At 44.2% G+C, this 18553-nt stretch overlaps 1 protein-coding gene across 2 annotated transcripts in view; it reads right to left on the bottom strand.

Annotated features, from left to right (window-relative positions):
- PTGFRN (prostaglandin F2 receptor inhibitor) overlaps nucleotides 1–18553 on the bottom strand; it is a 65666-nt gene that overhangs the window by 24188 nt on the left and 22925 nt on the right. The window contains exons 2-5 of one of the 2 annotated variants that reach the window (XM_040056121.2): nucleotides 12549–12914; nucleotides 11239–11658; nucleotides 7973–8356; nucleotides 4369–4794 (exon numbers count right to left, since the gene is read on the bottom strand). In XM_040056121.2, coding sequence (XP_039912055.1) covers nucleotides 4369–4794; nucleotides 7973–8356; nucleotides 11239–11658; nucleotides 12549–12914 — 1596 coding nt within the window. Of the gene's footprint in view, nucleotides 1–4368; nucleotides 4795–7972; nucleotides 8357–11238; nucleotides 11659–12548; nucleotides 12915–18553 lie in introns of those variants that run through there. The other variant, XM_040056122.2, reaches the window with a different exon arrangement.

The following is an 18553-nucleotide window of genomic DNA, read 5'->3' as shown; positions in this document are numbered from 1 at the left end:
GAAATCTAGAATAGAATAGAGAAGGGGGCACACAACCCATCACATACAGGTACTGAATGTTTCTTTTTGCAACAAAATCAAAAGTAGATCAAAGGGATGTTTCTGTATGTGCCATTATATTAGAGACCTGCATTTGTAGCAAAGTAAAACAACAACAATGGCCCCATATCCTATCAACTAGAAAAACCTGGGTCACCATTCTTAATATTCTGGTTCTGTGCCAATATTTTTCTCCTTCAGCAGCAGCAGATGAAGTGTAATTAGCACTCCTTCACCCCCACCTAGAAAAGCATGTAGCTGTCTGTGTAAGAGCGCACATTATGAGAAAGAGGGCAGCTCAAAGATTTGGCACTTATCTTAGAAATAACAGTAATCTGCACGGAAAATTAGGAGGGAAAGGAAAGTCTCCTGTTTTAGAGGAGTTTCCTACGTTAGCAGAAATTGCTCATCAGATCTTGCAGTATAAGATGAGCCAGAGAGGACAAATGGATGTTTTCGTCCAAGAACTGCAGCCTAAGGCCTCATTTCTCATCTTCCGGGAATTGCCAAGGAAGCAGTATGTGTCTTGACCACCACACACTTGCTTGTCTGCACACATGCCTGCAGTCCCATGTGGAGTCTCCTGTCCTTCTTGTAAAGCTCCCTGAATGAAAAGCACAATAAAACTCACTCTACTTGGTTATATACAGGAGGCTGCAATCTGCAGTTTACTCTGGAAAGCAGTAGGGGAAGAGTTCCTAAGTAAACCATACCCAAAGCTTGGGCACTGCTCCAAGACAGAGGGCTAGCAACAGAAGAAATCCTAGCCAAATGACTCAAATAAAATTTGAGTAAACTGTACTTTGGAGCCTGGCAGTGCAAGCTTCTGCCTTCCATCGCTGGCCAGTCCAAGCGGTTGAGCCACACTGTAATTCCCCTGTTGCTCCTCTACCACAAAGTGTGTGCTCAGCTTCAAGAGCACTTCCTGGGTAGTGACCAAAACCAGTTTTCACCTAATCTACGCCAGGCAAATTTCTAGAGAAGCCCAACAACTACAAGAGCAAGGAGACTTTCGAAAACAGCAGACACCCTCCCTGCACTGCTCCGACTCCAGCTGGAAAAGCAGCACAATGGCCAGGGCTGACAGCAACCTCGGAGCCTCACAGCGCTACTTGAGGCTGCTGACAAGAATCTCAGTGTGCAAAAAGGCCCCTTCACCCCGCAGTGCACTAACGAGGCTGCAAGTACAGGGAATGCAGCAGACATCAAGGCAGTGACAGCTCTGCCGTGGTAGGAGGCGGCGGCTGTAGGACACCCCGAGGTACAACTGCAGCCCCAGCAGCTCTGGAAGCACCACAGACACACCAAAGCCTGCGCTGCAGCCTCCACCTGAACACATGAACTGCTCATGGTCACACTCCTGACCCCAGGAGCTCCTGTCCCTGCAGCCAAACTGGCACATACACACACACCAGCTTAGTGCCACGGGGGTTTCTCTGCCCGGGAGGAACTGTGTGTCTGTACCACACTGTGCCTGTGATACATCAGCAATGACAAAGAAAAGTAGCTGGCAGAAATATTCTCTTCTCTATTCGCAGGACTGTCTGAAAGATTAAGGCACCCCTGCTCCCAATTAAGTGTGATGGGAGGGCATGGGCAAACATTTAGGACAAGTAACATTATGCTAAATACAATTATTTTGTAAATTAAAGACAGAAGTATTAACAAAACCCCAAATAATAGTACCTTTGGGATTTGGAATTTCAATTAAAAGATAATGTTCTCTTCTGCTAAGTACTCCGTGCAGATCCAAAGCTGACAACACTGGTTTAGGAAAAAAAGCATTGATTCCACGTTCCACTGCAAACAGTATCTGTGTCCTAAATGTAACTCATATTCAAATAAATAAAAAAAAAATATCTTTCAGAATATCAAACTTTTTTCCTGTGTTGAAAATCATTTACAGAGCTAGTCAAAAAAGGTTTCCTCCCTTCCTTTCTCCCTTTTCACTGACTGGAATTTGTACTCTAAATAAGCAAAACATAATACAACTGATGTTTTTAATTTCTGAGATGAGACAGAGATGCCTTCTTTGTCACCTTGGCAGGGGAGAAAGTAGAAGAGGGGAAGGACCATATCAGGCAGACTATGTCAAAAACAGCGGTGATCTATGATAGCAATTGGCTGCATTTGCAAAGCTGAGTAAGCAGAAAGATGTGTGAGCATTATTGGTCCCCGCAGAATAAAACAGAAAACAGAGACAATAAAACCCCAAGTTCAAATGGGCTAACGCACAACTTATTATACAATGCACAAAAAAAGGGGTTTTGACATCTTTACATGATATTTACATTTTGAATAAAGGCTCTGTACACCCCTCTTTGCTGAGACCCACAGACACAAGATAAACCCATTGCTCCTTTCTCAAGAATTCAGAACAATTGTTTTCAAAGTGAGATTTATCCAACCTCCTCTCCCCAAAGCGCTGCTCTAAAGTCAACAAAGAGGATGCAAGGAATGAAATAGATGGAAGAGAAGTCTCTGTATAGGCATAAGCTATCCAAGGAAGAGGCAAATTTCTGTCCTCTCCTTAGGCAAACACGTGGGAGCCTGGCTGCTGGCTTTTATAAGCACTGGGAGCAGTTAGGGACTCAAATCACCAGAGATACTTGTCAAAACAACAGTCAGAGAGCACAGGCAGCAGCAGATTAACTCTTTCATACTTGCTGGCTAACAGCACTGGGCTCGCAGCCGAGTCTGGAGCTCACAGGAACGAGATACGGCAGGGGACAGGGCACACAGGGAGAGACATCTGGGGCTGCACTGCTGAAGGAGGAGTTGATGGGGGGAAGAGAAGGGGAAATCAAACCTATACTTCACCCTCTCCACCTCATATACATAGAACATTCCTTTTCAGGAGGGGAAGGTTTCTGTAGAAGAGCTCACTTTCACGTAATAAATCGCCCAACCCCAAGTTTTGCCAACAGAACGTACTTTTCAGCACGGGGACTGTAACATTTACATTCGTGCCGCAAAATTAGCAGAGTTTCTGGAACAAAACCAGAAACGAGGGAATGTTCACACCTGTCACGGTTTGTTTTCCCTCAGAAATGTCAACACAGGCTGAGACTTTTCAACTCCAGCTGGTCTCTGTAGCTGCTCCGACGGCGACGATCGATTACACTGGCACGCACATACACACACTCCGTGTTGTGGCATAACACTGAACTAATTGTGACCAACACTCAGCATTAATGAGACTTCTCAGTCCTGCTGGAGAAGCCAGCTTCAGGGGTAAAACAAAACAAAACAAAACCCCAAAACCTTTCCCTGGACCACACGCTTGGTCTGGGGATGCAGGGAGTAATGATCAAGCAGGCCACCACTACTCTCTCCACTGAAGCAGAATCACAGCAGAAGATTTCCTACTTGCTGTTCAGGGATTATCCCTAAACAACTTTAAAATTATTTCAAATTGCTTGTCTCTGAAATACAGTTCTCTGCCTGTGGATGCCTAAGCTAGACTGTTAAACTAGTCTATCAATATAAATGCAGCTTAGCTAAGCACAGATTTTTGACAAAGACATTACAGCCTAGGTTATCCTAACCATTCTGATGCTCTCCAAGAGACCCGCTTGCATGACTTCACTCTGAGCCAAAACAGTATCACTGTACAGCACATCCAGGAAACACAGATCCCATTTTAAACCAGAGTTAAGCAACTCCAGGTAACTATTAAGCTTCTAAAAAGGCTCCCAGAATAAGTTAAATACTGACTAGAGCTAGTTCACTTCTGCCTGAGAAAGGTCAAGATCCAAGCAAACCACTGAATTACTTTGTTCGGCTACCCACTTATATTTTGATACTCTGGTAGTACTGGGCCCATGAACTTCCCCAGAACTGCCTTTTAAACATGGGCTAATAGAAGAGAAAAATAAAACCACAACTCTCAAACTGTCAAACAGAGAAGACAAACTGACATTCCACTTTTCACCTCAGTACAACCCTGCTGTTAGCAGCAAGATGCATCCTAAAGTGATCAAAATACTCTGAGCCACAAAAGTGGGCAATGACCACAGCAACGCTGCTGGATACCACCCCGCCACTTCCAGCCCAGCTCCTGGAAGTCTCAGCACCTTGATGGAATCTCTCCTTTGATGGTGTCTCTTCCTTTGCACTTCCACTCCAAAGTGTTGCATAAAACTAGTAAAGTAGAGGTGTAAAATAAAAGACTGATGTAAAGTAGCCATTCCCCTCCACAAAGAGGCCTTTACACAAGTTGACAGTGCTTTTAAACCTTCATAAACACAGAACCACATTTCCAAAGCCCATTAGCAGGCCTCCTGGCTGACAAGCCTGTTCCCAGCCACCCAGGTGTAAAGTTCCTACCTTGTGTAGCCCAGAAAACGTTGACAGATGCAGAAGTCACATCTTTGCTCTTCACCCAGCTGTTGTTGCGGTGCCTGCTCCACGCCGAGATGACACAGAAATAATCCCCTCTGTCACTCTCTGAAGTCCACTGGATTCTCAAACTGAAGGTGTCAGCAGACTTTTTAGACAAGATTATTTCCCCATTCTGAATCCGCTCTCTGCCCCTGTCCCCAAGTAGCAGAGTCCAGTCTGCATCCATGGAGGCCAGAAGCTCCTCTGCCACCACATCGTCACCGGGCAGGTGCTGCCTGTAGTACCAGGAAACGGCGAAGCGGATGTTTGCTTCGGTGTCCTGCACGTTTGTGATCCTGCAGTTGAGCTCTGTGGGGTCATCTGAAAACTTGGGTGTTTTAGAGGCATTCAGGAAAACGTCATAGTCCGGCTCTGCAGGAGAGGAAACACAGAAGAGACAGGTTAGAAGCTACAGGATGGTAGAAAATGGCAGACTTAGTGAAAAGACACGCTAACTCCTAACATCCAGTTTCAGCATCTGAGCTGAGAAGCCAAGCGCCACAATATGCGTCATTCTTACATGACCTTGGAACTTGGACTCTGGTTCTCTGACTTGCACCAGTCTGACACAGGTAGCCCTAGGTCTGCATTTCCAACCAAGACATTCCATTTCACAGGTCTGGTCAGAGCATTTCAGAAAAGTCAGGACTAATAGATCCTGTTGAGCAAAATAATTCCCTCCTTCAGGCCTGCCCTCAAGAACCCACCTGTGGGTTCAACTTCAACCCAGCCAGCCACTTTTTGCACCTGTCAAATGCCTGGGGCAGCCTGCAGCAGGATACTGGTTATCCTCTAGCTTTGGACTGACCAGAGACATCCCAGTTCTCCAATATCTCTCTGGGGTAAGAGGCCATCTTCCATTCTGAAATGCCTTCTTTTCCACATTGCGTCTCTACAACAGTTTAAGAATGGTAAAAAATAGCCCTTTAAAAGTAAACGCTTCACCCACCCAAACACCCAAGCCAGGGGACACAGAACACCACTGGCACAGGCCACAGGCAGCACAAGAGCTGAGCACAGTAAATTTCAGTGGTCAGCAGTTTAAAATCTACCTAGGTCAATAAATACCAGCTAGGATAAGAGTTGAAGATGTGTAGATCAGCAAAAGCTTCACAGTCTGAATAGAGATGTATGTGCTGTACAGCTGTGAGGCTGGAATATCTCACACTGGAAAATCCGTGCCCGAGTTTCACGGGTTAAGAATGGGGCTGTTGTATTTAAATCTGAAATAGCTGGCTGCCCAAAGCCCAAAAGCGATAAGAGAGCCGCATGACTATTTTCTCTCAGACTAGAGATAGTAAAGGAAAAAGATTACAGCAAGAACCTCACACCACAAAGGAAATACGTATTTATTTACTAGTATTAGAATATTTTTGTCTTGCTGTCTACTATAATTCAGAAAAATGACCAGCTTCCCAACTGCTCGGCCAATACTCATCACACAGCTTTTACAGCCTAACTGTGTTCAGCACTCTGTATTTATTTCCTGCTTTATGTTTTACTTGGCATTTTGCCCTTCTAGAAACAATTAACTGAAGCTATAATTGGGACAAAGAAGGCAATCCAAGGCTAAAACTTAGGCTTAGCTCACCAACGAGCCAAGATAATAAAGCACCTTAATAGAACTGCTGTGGAAACTCTGTGTGCATATGCACTTTTGGACTTGAGATGCAAAGGATAAAAACAATCGTAGCAAACAAGCTGGGCTGCTGCTATGCCAGCCTGTAGAAAAGATATCTCACCCCTGTCCTTGCATCTAGCAAGAAAAAGGACATCAATACACACCAGACCCCAGAGAATCTGGTAATACTAATGGCAAGTTTCTGTGACATTAGGCAACATAAAATCATAAAAGTACTGCTTACAACGTCTGTGGTACCTACTACCAGTGAGCATGTGGAAATTTCTGCACATTTTCAGGATAGGTAAGGCAAAAGAAAAAGAGAACACACAGAATTTTGCTACAACCAAAGCACAGATTATTAATGATGGCCAAACCCCATTTTTGGTGTAAGCCCCCTTAAATCCTACAGCTACACTGTTCTTCCTTTCTCATTCACAAGACTACTCCAGGGCCTCATGATGTATTGCTCACACTCTGCAACTCTCTCATCATTCCCCCTTTGCCCCCCCTTCCCCTCAAAAAGAAGGCATTCAAGACCAACTAATATTTTCACAGCAACAAAGACTATGAACGCAGATGCAGATGTGTCCCTTCTCGAGACAGGGACACAAGAAGGAAAAAGCCACAAGAATCCCAAGTTCTTAGAAAATCGCTTGACGTTTGTTTTATTTGTGGGCAGGGGAAGGACCATAAGAAGAGTTTTCTCTTTGATAGCACCACTCCAGACAGGCGCTTCACCCTGACAGACACTCAAACAGAGGATTTAGAAAGAATAAAAGGCTGGCTGGATAAACCTCATCCCTCCACTCTGTCAGCTGTCAAAGAACGGCCTCACTGACAATTCAATGACTTAATACTCCAGGAGCTCTTAACTTCCATTAAGGAGGAGGAGTTGGTGAATTCTGGATGCAGTTGAAAACCTCAAATGCCAAAAATTTATTCTGCTTTCCCTCTCCCTAGCAACCAAGCATCTGCATCTGCTGAAAAGCAGAGCTTATTTTCTCCTGTTCCCAAATAATGCTACATTGGAATGGAAAGAGTAAAGTGTAGTCCTACAGGTACAGGCACGACAAAGAGAGCACACGAGCATGCAAGTGCATCTGCACACACATGAACACACGTGCAGGACTGCACACAAGTGGGGGGAGGGAAAAAACACTCACAAGTTAAATGTACATGTGAATGACTGAATGAGGACAGGAAATGAAGACATTAATCACTTGTGCACTCCTAGTACACATTACAAGTGTACTTGGAGACGGCTACGGCTCAACTGCTCTGAACAATGCTAAAATGCAACATTCAAAGTCATTGTGGATGGGATTTAACCTTATGGCACAGCCATTTATTGCTGAAAAACAGGCTCTCTATATGCTGGCCTCATTCAGCACTTCCATGTTGGAGGAGCTCTGCCTTTGTAACTGGACAGTACCACCAGTTTCTCATGACAAGAGGATCTGAAAGGGTACACTGAAAGGATTTAGGCCTGGAGGCTTGCATCCAGTCAGAGCTGGGAACAGGCACCAAGCACTACAGCTCTGCCAGTTCACATTCAGCTTCATTCAGGCTTCCAATACCTGCAAATTTTAGCAGTTTCAGATACCTTACCTACACCATTCTGCAACAGCATCCTGAGTTTCACTGCTTCTAAATTGAAGCTATTATCTCCCCAAGAATAAACTAGAGAACAGATTGAGTAGGCTGACATATCTACACCTATCCGTAAAACAATAGGCTTTTAAAGAAGTTTTACTGGAGTTTCATTTTTAGCACTTCTCCCAGGTAATTTCTAAGTATATTTGCATAAAGAGAAATGTAAGAGAGAGATCCCTATAGATAATAGATGCAAACAAGAGAAACATTTGTGCAGGAGAGATTCTGCAGGGTCCTACATTACCCACAAAGTCTGACAGCACAATCACTCACCTAGTGCTGTCACCACCACACTGACTGGTGCAGAGGTCCTCTCCACCACTTTATGCCAGCTCCCATTGTGCAGTGGCACCCAGATAGCAGCTTCACAGAAGTAGTACCCAGAGTCCTCCACATCCACGTCACGCACCAAGAGGCGATAGGAGTTCCTGTCCACGTGGCTGAGGCTGATGAGGGTTGAATCACTGACAACAGAATCGTGGTCCATGCTCAGCAAGAGCTGAGCATCTGACAAGGTGTCGTCAGGTGATGCAGAAAAATACCACATCACCTCCGCTTGGAAAATACCACTTCTGTCTGTTGTGATGTTGCATGTAAGGTCCAGGGAGTCTCTTTCGGTCACAGACACATTGCTGGTTGAGATGACCACATCTAGAGCTTGGAAAGAGAGACACAAAAATTCAAACAAAAAGATTTTTTTTTTATTTGTTACTTTTAATAAACATAGTTCACTCGAAGTTATCCAGAACTTCACATTCTATAACAGGAGCACATGAACAGGCTCAGTAGCCCAACCTTCAAATGCCTGTTGGATATTGAGCTGAGTGATCTATTACAAGGGCAATACACATTATCAGTCAAGCAAGGCATTGTGTGATGAGGGCAGAGGGGAGGAAGGGAGGGAGAACAGCATTTTTATAACTCAACAGCAACTGGTCCATGAAGGCTTTGTCTCAGCTGCAGACCGCGCATCACCTTTGCACAGCAGGAAAATGTGTACAGGACTTTTCAGTCTCACAGGAGGGTCAAAGTGTTTTGGGACCATGCCTCAAAAGACCAAGCATCCACAGAAATCACCAGGAACTACACTGGAACTCAACATGGTTTCTGCTGACATTTTTGAGCTCGTCAAACAGAGCAGATTTAGATGAGAAGCAGCCATGGCGGCTGGAGTCCTGACTGACCTCAGGTGCACAGCAAAAACATGAAATGGAAGCCAACAGAAGGCAGCAGGAACTCCCTATACTGCTGATTTCTCTGCTTACTGCTCAGAACAACACACACTGGGGACTTCAAAGCAGCACCAACAGCCACTCCAAACACACCTAGCAACCACTGGCTGGTGAATATTTTTAATATACATATCACACATGGTCACAGCCAGCATTCAAACAGGACCAGATACAGAATATCAAAAGAAAACCATTGAATCACAGCGTCAAGACCAGGCTACCACGTATCTTCACTTGCTCATTGACTTTTTCTACGCTGCCTGAAGATTAGATCTGGGTCTCAGTGCAGCACCATTCTCACAGTGTGCAATGCAGCTGCTCTTCAAGTCTCCACAGAGGCCAGCGGACAAGGCTGCTACAGCAGCAGCTTTTCTCAGCACGGGCAAGAGTAGAGATACCTGCTTTAAACCAGCAGCTGTGTCTCTGCTGAGATTAGTGACTTCTATGTAAAACCATGTTCTACTACATAATAGTTCCCCATCTGCATAAACTTCCTTGGACTATCAACTGGAATGAGAAACAACACATAAAGGCTAGAGTCAAACTGAGTAGTCAGAACTATTGCCAATAAAACCAAGCAACGCTCACTCTCACCCCTCACCACCTGATAACACAGAGCAGTCAAACTGGACAGAGAGTAGCAGGCCCCACGTGAGTGCTGAAACCAAGTCCAGATGAACCTCTCACTGGGACTTGCCTCACTGTCTTATCGTGGGATTGGAAACAGTAGGAAAGCCTAGCTGATTTAACAGACTAATACCAGAATACAAAATAAGGCTCATCTGCAAGGTTAAGAGCAGCAATTCTCCAAGCAACATTTCTGTCTTCATGAAAGTGATGGGCATTCACAATCTGGCAATATATGCACATAGAGGGACTTGGAGAGAGTTTACCCATAGGCATATAACCGTTTACCTCTCAAGCTCTTTTAGCATGCAAGTGCAGAGATTTCAGATGTCAGCACAAGATGCTCTTCAAGCCCTTCTACAGGATGTTTATACAGCATTTTGCTGGAGAATAGCCTATCCTCTTTAGCCTAACTTTAAAAAAGCCTTCATGCCCCTGACAGAGTGCCAGTGCTGCTAATGACTGAGCTTAAAATGAAGGAAAAAAAGCTCAAAGAAAAACAAACAAAAACCCCCACAACAAACAAACCACACACCCAAACCACATCAAAAAACTGTACCACTACTAGTCTTGGCCAGCCTCATGCTGTTTTCAGCTACTGATTAAACCCCACCTACTTAAACCAAACACTGCAAAGGTGTGACAAAATCGAGAACTACAGCTCTTAATTAGGTACGTCCTGTGTCAGCAGAGAGCACCTGCAAGCTTTGCTGTGCAACAGACACCCTGAAAAAGAGGCGGAAGATTGATCCTGTCAAGCTTCACAGGCTAAGCAACACCAACACACTAAAACGAACATCCAAATGAGCCAATTAAAAAAACCCAGACTTTTGGGCTCTCCCCTATAGTGATTAAGGGATTACAGAAATGAAAAGATACCCTTCCTGTCTGAACAGTTCTAAAATACCGCAATAATCTCCTATTTCTGATGGACCATCACTGCCTGGTTTTCCACCTATTGAGTGATAAGGTGCATCACCCCCGCTCTCCCTCCTCCAGCCAGCAGTGGTAATGCTAATGCAATCAAGTGCTTAGAGCATCTAGTCCTGAAATCTGTATGGGCAGGGATATCTGGATAATCTCAGCATAGCGCTGCATGTATTTTTGTCTCCTTAGCCAAGCATGCAATGATGTGTTTAACAGAACCATTACTGTCCTAAACCCCTGCCAACTCAGCAGAGCAATCAGACCAGTGATAAAAATCATTAGGTAATCTGCCCTGTTAAATTATCACTGCCTTCCTCCTTTCTCTTGATCTGTCCATGCTATTTTAATAAACAGCATACAGAAAAGCTTCACGTCTATCACTGAATCACAGGCCACTTTCGCAGGGGAAGTGCAGCTGCTTAGTGCTACAGAATCCTGTGTTAATAAGAGAGCAGAGGGAAGGCTTTGGGTGACCAGGTGTTAAACACAACGTTTATTTAAGAAATATTAGAAAACACGAGCACCCTGAAGTGAACGAAGGATGAGATAAAATCTGGGTCTAGGCATCTAAGAGGTTCCAGGCAATCCTTCCATGCCATCAACCCCCTTTTCTCCAAAATAAAGCTAGAGAAACTATGTCATGGATACAAACAGGCCAGCTACCCAAACAACACTTCAGGCTCTTCTTACCCCAAAGCACCCGAGTCTGTACACACCCCAGCGCCGTGACCGCAGCCCACCAGGAACACTCACCGGTCCTCTGGATTGACACGGTGGCGATCTCCACGCTCTTCTCCTGGATCTTCTGCCACGAGCCATCCGCCCCTCTCACCCACTCGCTGACGAGGCACCTGTAGGCGCCGCCGTCCGCGGAGGAAGCCTGGGACACGGATAAGCCGTACGTGTCGTTGGCTCCCGTGTCCAGGCGGATGTCCCCGCTGCGGTAGCGCTCCTCGTAGCCGGGGCCCGGCTGGAGCTTGCCCTCGTGAGTCAAAGAGAGGATGTCTCTCCAGGAGGATCCGTTCTTGACCTGCCAGGTCACGTGCAGGTGAGTGTGCTCCGGTGAGGTGGTGATCGCCGAGCAGCGCAGCTTGAAGGAGTCGCCCTCAGAGAGCCGGAGGGATGTCGAGGAACGAGCTTTGGAAGCGCTCACGGACAAGCCGTCGGAAATCACTATGAGGAAAAAAAATAAAATAACAAAAAAAAAAAAAAAAAAAAAAAAAAAAAAAAAAAAAAAAAAAAGACCAAAAGATACAAGCATCATAAAACAGAATCAAGAAGAGAACACCCACAGCGAGCTGTTCGGATGTGAGGCAATAAAACCGCCACAGACAACACCTTGCCAATCATTCCTTCTTCCACACGTAAATATATTCCAGGAAGAAGAAAATTCAGCTGAAAAAGCACTAAAGGAAGTGCTTTAAACGAGTCAAGACAAGAATTCATTTATCCTTCCACTCACTTTAGTTTCTCATCCAAATATCATCATTTTGACTATTCCCATACAAAACTTATCTTGATATTCATGTGAGTAAAAGGTAAGACAGGAGAAAAGAAATTCTGTCCAAATTTAATACTGAAAAATGCTAAGTGATAGAGCAAAGCTAGAACAAGACTGCAGTATCAAAATGCTAAAGGAGAAAAAGAAGATTACCTCCTTCATACAGAAAGATCCCTAAATGACACTAAAACTGAGAGAGAAGACAGTCTGTGGTTTTACCCAAACTTAGCTTCTTTAACCAGAGTCTTAGGGACATGAAATATTTGCACACATCTTCAGAACACCCACCACTTACTGTTTTATTTACATATTTACTAGACAGAAAAAAAGAAAAGCAGTGTTTATAGTAAACAGCCTCTCTTAACTTCTTCACCTCACTTGCCTTTGCTATCATATTTCCCAATTTTAAATTCTGGCTTTAGGAGAATTAAAGAGGAATAAGACGAAGAGGGAAAAAAAAAAAAAATATATCACAACGATCATAAACAACAGCAAGTCAACACTTTTAAAGGTAATCAATATCAAGAACAAATTTAAAGCACACCTCACTCTTCAGAAATACCTTTCACTTGGACCTCTGCATCATAATTTCCCTGAACGGTGGCATCAGTGCTGGGCGTGGAACATTTGTATCTCCCTTGGTCAGCTGGCTGGATGTTCCTAATCACAAGTTCCACAGCATCGTTGCTGCTCCGTCTCAGTTTGATATCCCCGCGGCCCACGCGTTTTTGGTACTCCTCAGAGGTGAAGGTAGAATCCCAGGTACTCACTATCCGCACGAAGTCAGTCTCCCGGGAGAACTCCCAGTCAAAGTTCTGTTCACTGGGTCCATCATAGTCACTCACGCTGCAAGGGATCGCCACCTCCGTGCCCACCACTCGAATGAGGGGACCTTTGGGCACTCTCACAATGCGCCCTCTGCAGAATGCTAGGCGGGAGAATAAAGAACGACACACAGTCAAGGATAAGCTTCGACCAGGAAAACAACAAAAATTCAATGTGCCAAGGTTGGGCATCCCACTCTGCAGAGAGCAAGAACTAGTAAGAGCAATATTGCCCATTAACATTTAAATCTTACTGAAGCGGGAGCCTCTAAATACATCGTTTTTTCCTCTAAACACACCATTTTTAGTGTGGGCAATCTTTTTTTCACTGCTTATTTAATACCACATGAGGTAGCAAAATACTGACAGAGCAAAAATTGTAAAGAGAGAAAAAAAAAAGAAGATAATTAGCCATAGATCCAGTGGATAGCAGTTTCTTTACTACAAGGCAAGTGCTACATAACATGTATAAACAATACTAATAAGTGGTTTTCATTACTACAATGAGGGCATAATCTAATCAGGATTTTTTATAAGACTTCTGCTGATACCATTAGAGAGTCTAAAGTAGGAAATTAATTCTCCCCTAGATTGAGGGCCATGAGAATTATAAGTTGATTGTCTCCAAAAATGAGTATAGTCACCGCTGCCCTGAAGGGTCATTGCTTCTCTCACAAAGGTGAGATTCCTTGCCCTCCAAATTGATTTAAAAGGAAGAACTGATTATAACGGACACAGTTTGCTTGAGTGGATTCCTACAACCACAAGTTTCCTCTTTGGTGAAGGCCCAGAACCTGGGAGCATGAGCAGAGCAGACTCCCTCCAAAGCAGAGGAGCACACAGCGCTCAGACCGTGTTTTCTGGGACCATCTCACCAGGAGGAAAGAAGGACAAGAGCAGTTTTCTGCAGAAGGCTGGCAAAGCTGTATGTTATGCTCCAGGCAGAAGTGTGAACCACTTAAACAAGCCAGAGGACCTGGCAAAGACACAGCAAGAGACTCTTCTGATTTGGCTCTGTAGTCCAGAGAATAACCCCAGCAGCTGCACATGGATTTTGGCAGGTCCTTACTTCTCCAAAGAGCAAACTGCTTTGATTCATAGTTCCAACCAGAGAAATCTCTTAAGAGATGAGCACTACCTAAACTCAGCCTCCAAACATGAACAGTTTACTGCATCCCACCACCTCCACATCCACAGCAAAATATTTTAACAGCCAGGTAGAACAGAAGCCAGAACACTGAAAGACAGATCTTGATACAAACAAGTAGACATCTAACAACACCAAAAGCAATTGGACCAGAAAGCTGATCTGATATACCACAGAGGAAAAGACAAATACAAAAAAAAAACCACCAATCTCCCAACATGCAGCACCCCACATTTGTACAATTCACCAAGTCCACTGGGAAAGCCACCAGCTAGTGACATGAACACCAATAAAATTGCTGAGCCTTTCCCTCCTATCACTCTGCACATCTTCTTGCTGTAGATTAGGACTCCACTTGCTGGCTTAGGCCCATCATGCCAATGGGTGTCCAAGTGTGGGCAGAAGAGTCTTGTGAACAGAAACCCCCCAACTGGGGAACCTGCTACGAAGCACAGCTTTTCCTCTCCAGAGCAGTGTGGAGAAGGATGTGTTAAAGAGTAAGATTTCTGTGGGCATTTAAAAGCTACACAAGCAGCTGCACATACACATACACACTGAGCATAATTGCAAGAGAAAAGGCATAATTTTATTTGCAGTTACAGTTCAGCAAACAGTTGAACCAAGGACTGACACCGCCTTTACCTCCCCAGTTCAGAACTCTTACCCTGCTCTTTACTTTGCAGGCTGTTCACGTGCACAGGCTCAGCCATAATAGTCCAATTTCCTCACTGCCATGACCTTCTGTATTCAACATTAGTACTTCATTAAACTTATTTGTAATGCAGACTGGGGTTAATCTCCTACCCCTTCTATCCCTCCCAGAAGACTGTTATTATATATCTGATCAAGCGATTGACTAGTCCTAATAAGGAAGCTGGACTTCGCCGCACCATTCACGTGTGCATTGGAGAGGAAAACCTCCACTGACAACGTATTGTTCCACAGACAGATGTCTTCAAGGACACATCTCCTACCGAACACAAGCACCACGCTAAAATCATAAATTCATCCATACAGAAAAACAATCAACAAAAAATAAAGCAAGCTACAAGGCTCTGATATACTTCCTCATGAAGTCTTAAGTTGCATTCAATCCTTCAACTTATCCTCTTACAGAAAGCGGTAACAGCAGCAGGTAAGCTTTAAAGCATGACAGTCGAAACAGCTTCCAGCAAACCCCCTGTGAGAAGTCAGCTCAGGATCCTGACTGAGGGCACTCTTCAAACACTGACATCTCTCTAGAAAATACTCTCTGGTGACACTAAAACAAGCAGACAACACTGTTCTGCATGTGTCTTCAGCTGTAGACCCACATACCGTGCACTGCACTAATCCAATCTAGAGGTGACAAAGGCATGACTAATGTGGCAAGGGCTGCACATTTGTGTTTGAGATTAGCACCGACAGCCCAGTTCCTCTTCTTCCAAGGTCACTAAAGACCCTTTGACACTAAATGAAGGTAGGGGGTGATTAGCACCTTCCTACAAAAAGGCAAACCAAAGTGAAAGACAGGAGCACAGGGAGTCCTGACCAGATCTGTAAAGCTGTGACTACCCCCCTCCCTACAAGCAATTCCTGCTTAACCCAGACCTGGAAGGAAGGCAGTGGAACAGGCTTCAGGAGAGAAGAGGGATGAGGAGTAACAGAATTTTATACTTTCCAAACAATAACATTTCTTATTGCTAAGATAAATCAGGATTCTGGTAAGGCAGGAGCAGAGGCAACATCACCAAGCAGAATGAGAACTTGCTGCAGATCAGCTGCTCTGCCCTCCCCACAAGTGAGGAGGGGTGTGCACAGGGCAGGCACTCCAAGGGCAAGACACATTTCTAAGTGACCCAGCAGGCTGGGAATTTAAGGTTTTGCCTTTGGTCCTGCAGCAAGGCTATCCCTGGAGACTAAACAAGGTGCTATGTTCTTTGCTGTGCATTAGGAATTAACATTTCACGTAACTGTGTCAGAAGTAGCTCAGACAGTGCTACAGACACCAATCTTGGCAAAAGGTGAGCTCCATATTACTCTGGCAGCTAAGCGAGGAGCTTTTGCAAATATTTTACTCTTACAGAGCCCTGTGTTACTTGCATACACCCCCTCAGCTTCCCAGAGCAATCATGATACAAGACCTTAAAACTATGTAAATTTGTTGGAAACATTTATTTTTCAGGACACCCAATATATTTCACTGTTAATATAAGGCGAAGGTCCTTAATGAATTCATCTGAATCCCATTTAACTATAGAAACAGATGGAGGAGGACAAAACACTAGTGACAGAAAACAACAGAACTTTGACAACTATGTATTTCTCAGTATCACTGATCCCACCAAAGATATTTATTTAGTAAGAACTCAATAACTGGATCTGAGTTAGTGTGGAAGATCAAATTTGCCTAAGCACAATGTTAACTGCTTAAATACAAAACTTTATTTCCATTGAGTTACCAGACCACCAGAGGAAATTGCAAGGAACTATTTTCCAAAAACAAAAAGTAATGGAGCCCCTGTAAGGAGGACAGCACATAAACACAAGGCATGGGACGTATTCCTTGGGTTCATGAAACAGGTGACAGCACTGCCAGGCAACGCTGGTCCATTTGCAGGGCTGGTCCAGAAACACACAAATGTAAGACAACCACAGAGCCCTAGTGGGTATTTGTCAAGCACTTGATTAGATTATTTTCCCATGGGAATGCACGAAATATTCCACCAGAAATATGGACAAAAGTGTGGCTCAAGGTAGAACCATAATACACTGGGGTCTGCCATATTAGTAAGACATGGGCAAGACAGCTCAGACATAGCCAAGGCAGCTTTGGGCTAGTATTTTTTCCCTAGCAATGGTTTTTAAATTTGTCCCACCACCCAGGTGCACCATCACATTGCTGGCATTAAATGAAATCCCTCCAAAAAGGAGAACAAGGAAAGCAGATGATTGAATAGATAGATTGTGAAGCCAATCCAAGCGCATTAAATAGCAACATGTCATTTTTAAGATAACCAAGCAAACAAGGCAGCAAAACTGTAAAGGATCTACAGAACAGGCAGTCTGAACTCTCAACAAACTACAAAACTCCTCAAGGAAAGGGCTGGCTAAGGATTTCCCCTTGCATTAGGGACACGTGGAAAGTCTTCATTCTCGTACACATTTTGCATCTATGTATCACTTAGGAAAGAACCAGATGAAAAGTAACCTGTGGAGTCCTCCACAAGGCTGAGAAGGTATTATTGTTGCAAAGAACGCACTTGTGCTTCAGCACTCTCTTTCACAAGGTGCTTCCTCCAGCCTGCACTAGACAGCTCCATCTAATAAGAAAACATGTTCTCGTAGCAGCCCAGAGAAGGAGGTCGCCTCCACATCCGCCAGCCAAAGGAAAATGCAATCTGACATGCAGTAGGAAGCCAATTAAAGTCAAAAAAGTAAGAGCTAACGAATGAGTAAATTGGCTCAGACTAAGCACTCGAGCCCCTGCATCAGAAAGACTTGGAACACACAGTCCAGCTCCTCAACCAAGGCAGTCACAGGAGACACAGCGACAACTTTGCTGACGCCTTTCATCTCAAAAGAGCTTTCCGAACAAAAGGTTGTTTCATTTGCCAGCTAAACATTACCACGTCTGGGAAGGAAATACCCAGCAGCCCTTTCAAATTCACAACCATTTATGATGGGAAAAAAAATACTGCAGCCAACTTTGCAAATGGTGGTAATGATCCTCCCTCCCTGAAATCCTCCATTTGTTTCCAGTCGAAGCAACACTTGCTGCAGCACTGTGCGAATGGGCTGAGCAGGGGCAACCCTTCTTGTGCCACACCAGAGTGTGAGCAATGGATTCCCTACCATTACAGCTATTTCTAGCAAAATCCCAAACCTCTCACTTCTGTAGTGAACTGCTTAACTGCAGTGTTTGAGATGTGTGAAGCCATTTTCCAAACTGAAGAAAAAAATTTATTTTTGCCTTTTTTTTTTCTTTTTTTTTTTTTTTTAAGCCCACCAGAGTCACGTCCACTCAAATGCTCTTCCTCCTCTTTCAAAGAAAGAATTTATCAGGCTCCTGATGGGAAGCATTCAGCAACTTTCCCTAGCGAGCAGGCAGGTGAAGCGACAGGCAGCATGCCACACATTCACAGGCTCTCCTCTTGGGAAGGAGAGCCAAAGCATATCAGCACAGGAGATTATAATCCTTATCTCCAATCTGCCCCTTTTCCCCTTGCCTCTCCTCCCAGCTTCAATTATAATCCGGCAGCTACACATCAAGAATGTCATCAGTGACTATCTGGAAGAGAAAGAACAAGTTATACCAAACACGCCTACAATGTCTGAAAACATTTCAATACTGTTACAGTAATTTTTCTAATATATAAATAACATGATTTTCCTAGAAGAGGCACACTCAAACATTTTACTTCCATATTTCCTCCACTTTTTAAATGCAGTCAATTAAATCTTTTACGCTATACTGTGTAGTCTGAGAGGAAAACTCAGAGATTAAGCAGAAAAGGCAAGTTCTTGAAGTACCAGAAGGGCAGCTAACTATCAAAATTTCCATATTAGTCTCAAAAAGAGAAGAAAAAACACCAAAACTAAGTGAGATCCTTACCA

Source organism: Hirundo rustica, chromosome 2 (genome assembly GCF_015227805.2).
Source record: "Hirundo rustica isolate bHirRus1 chromosome 2, bHirRus1.pri.v3, whole genome shotgun sequence".
NCBI classification, from domain to species: Eukaryota; Metazoa; Chordata; class Aves; order Passeriformes; family Hirundinidae; genus Hirundo; species Hirundo rustica.
Note: the sequence above shows the minus strand (reverse complement) of the source record. Positions and strands in the feature narration are given on the sequence as shown.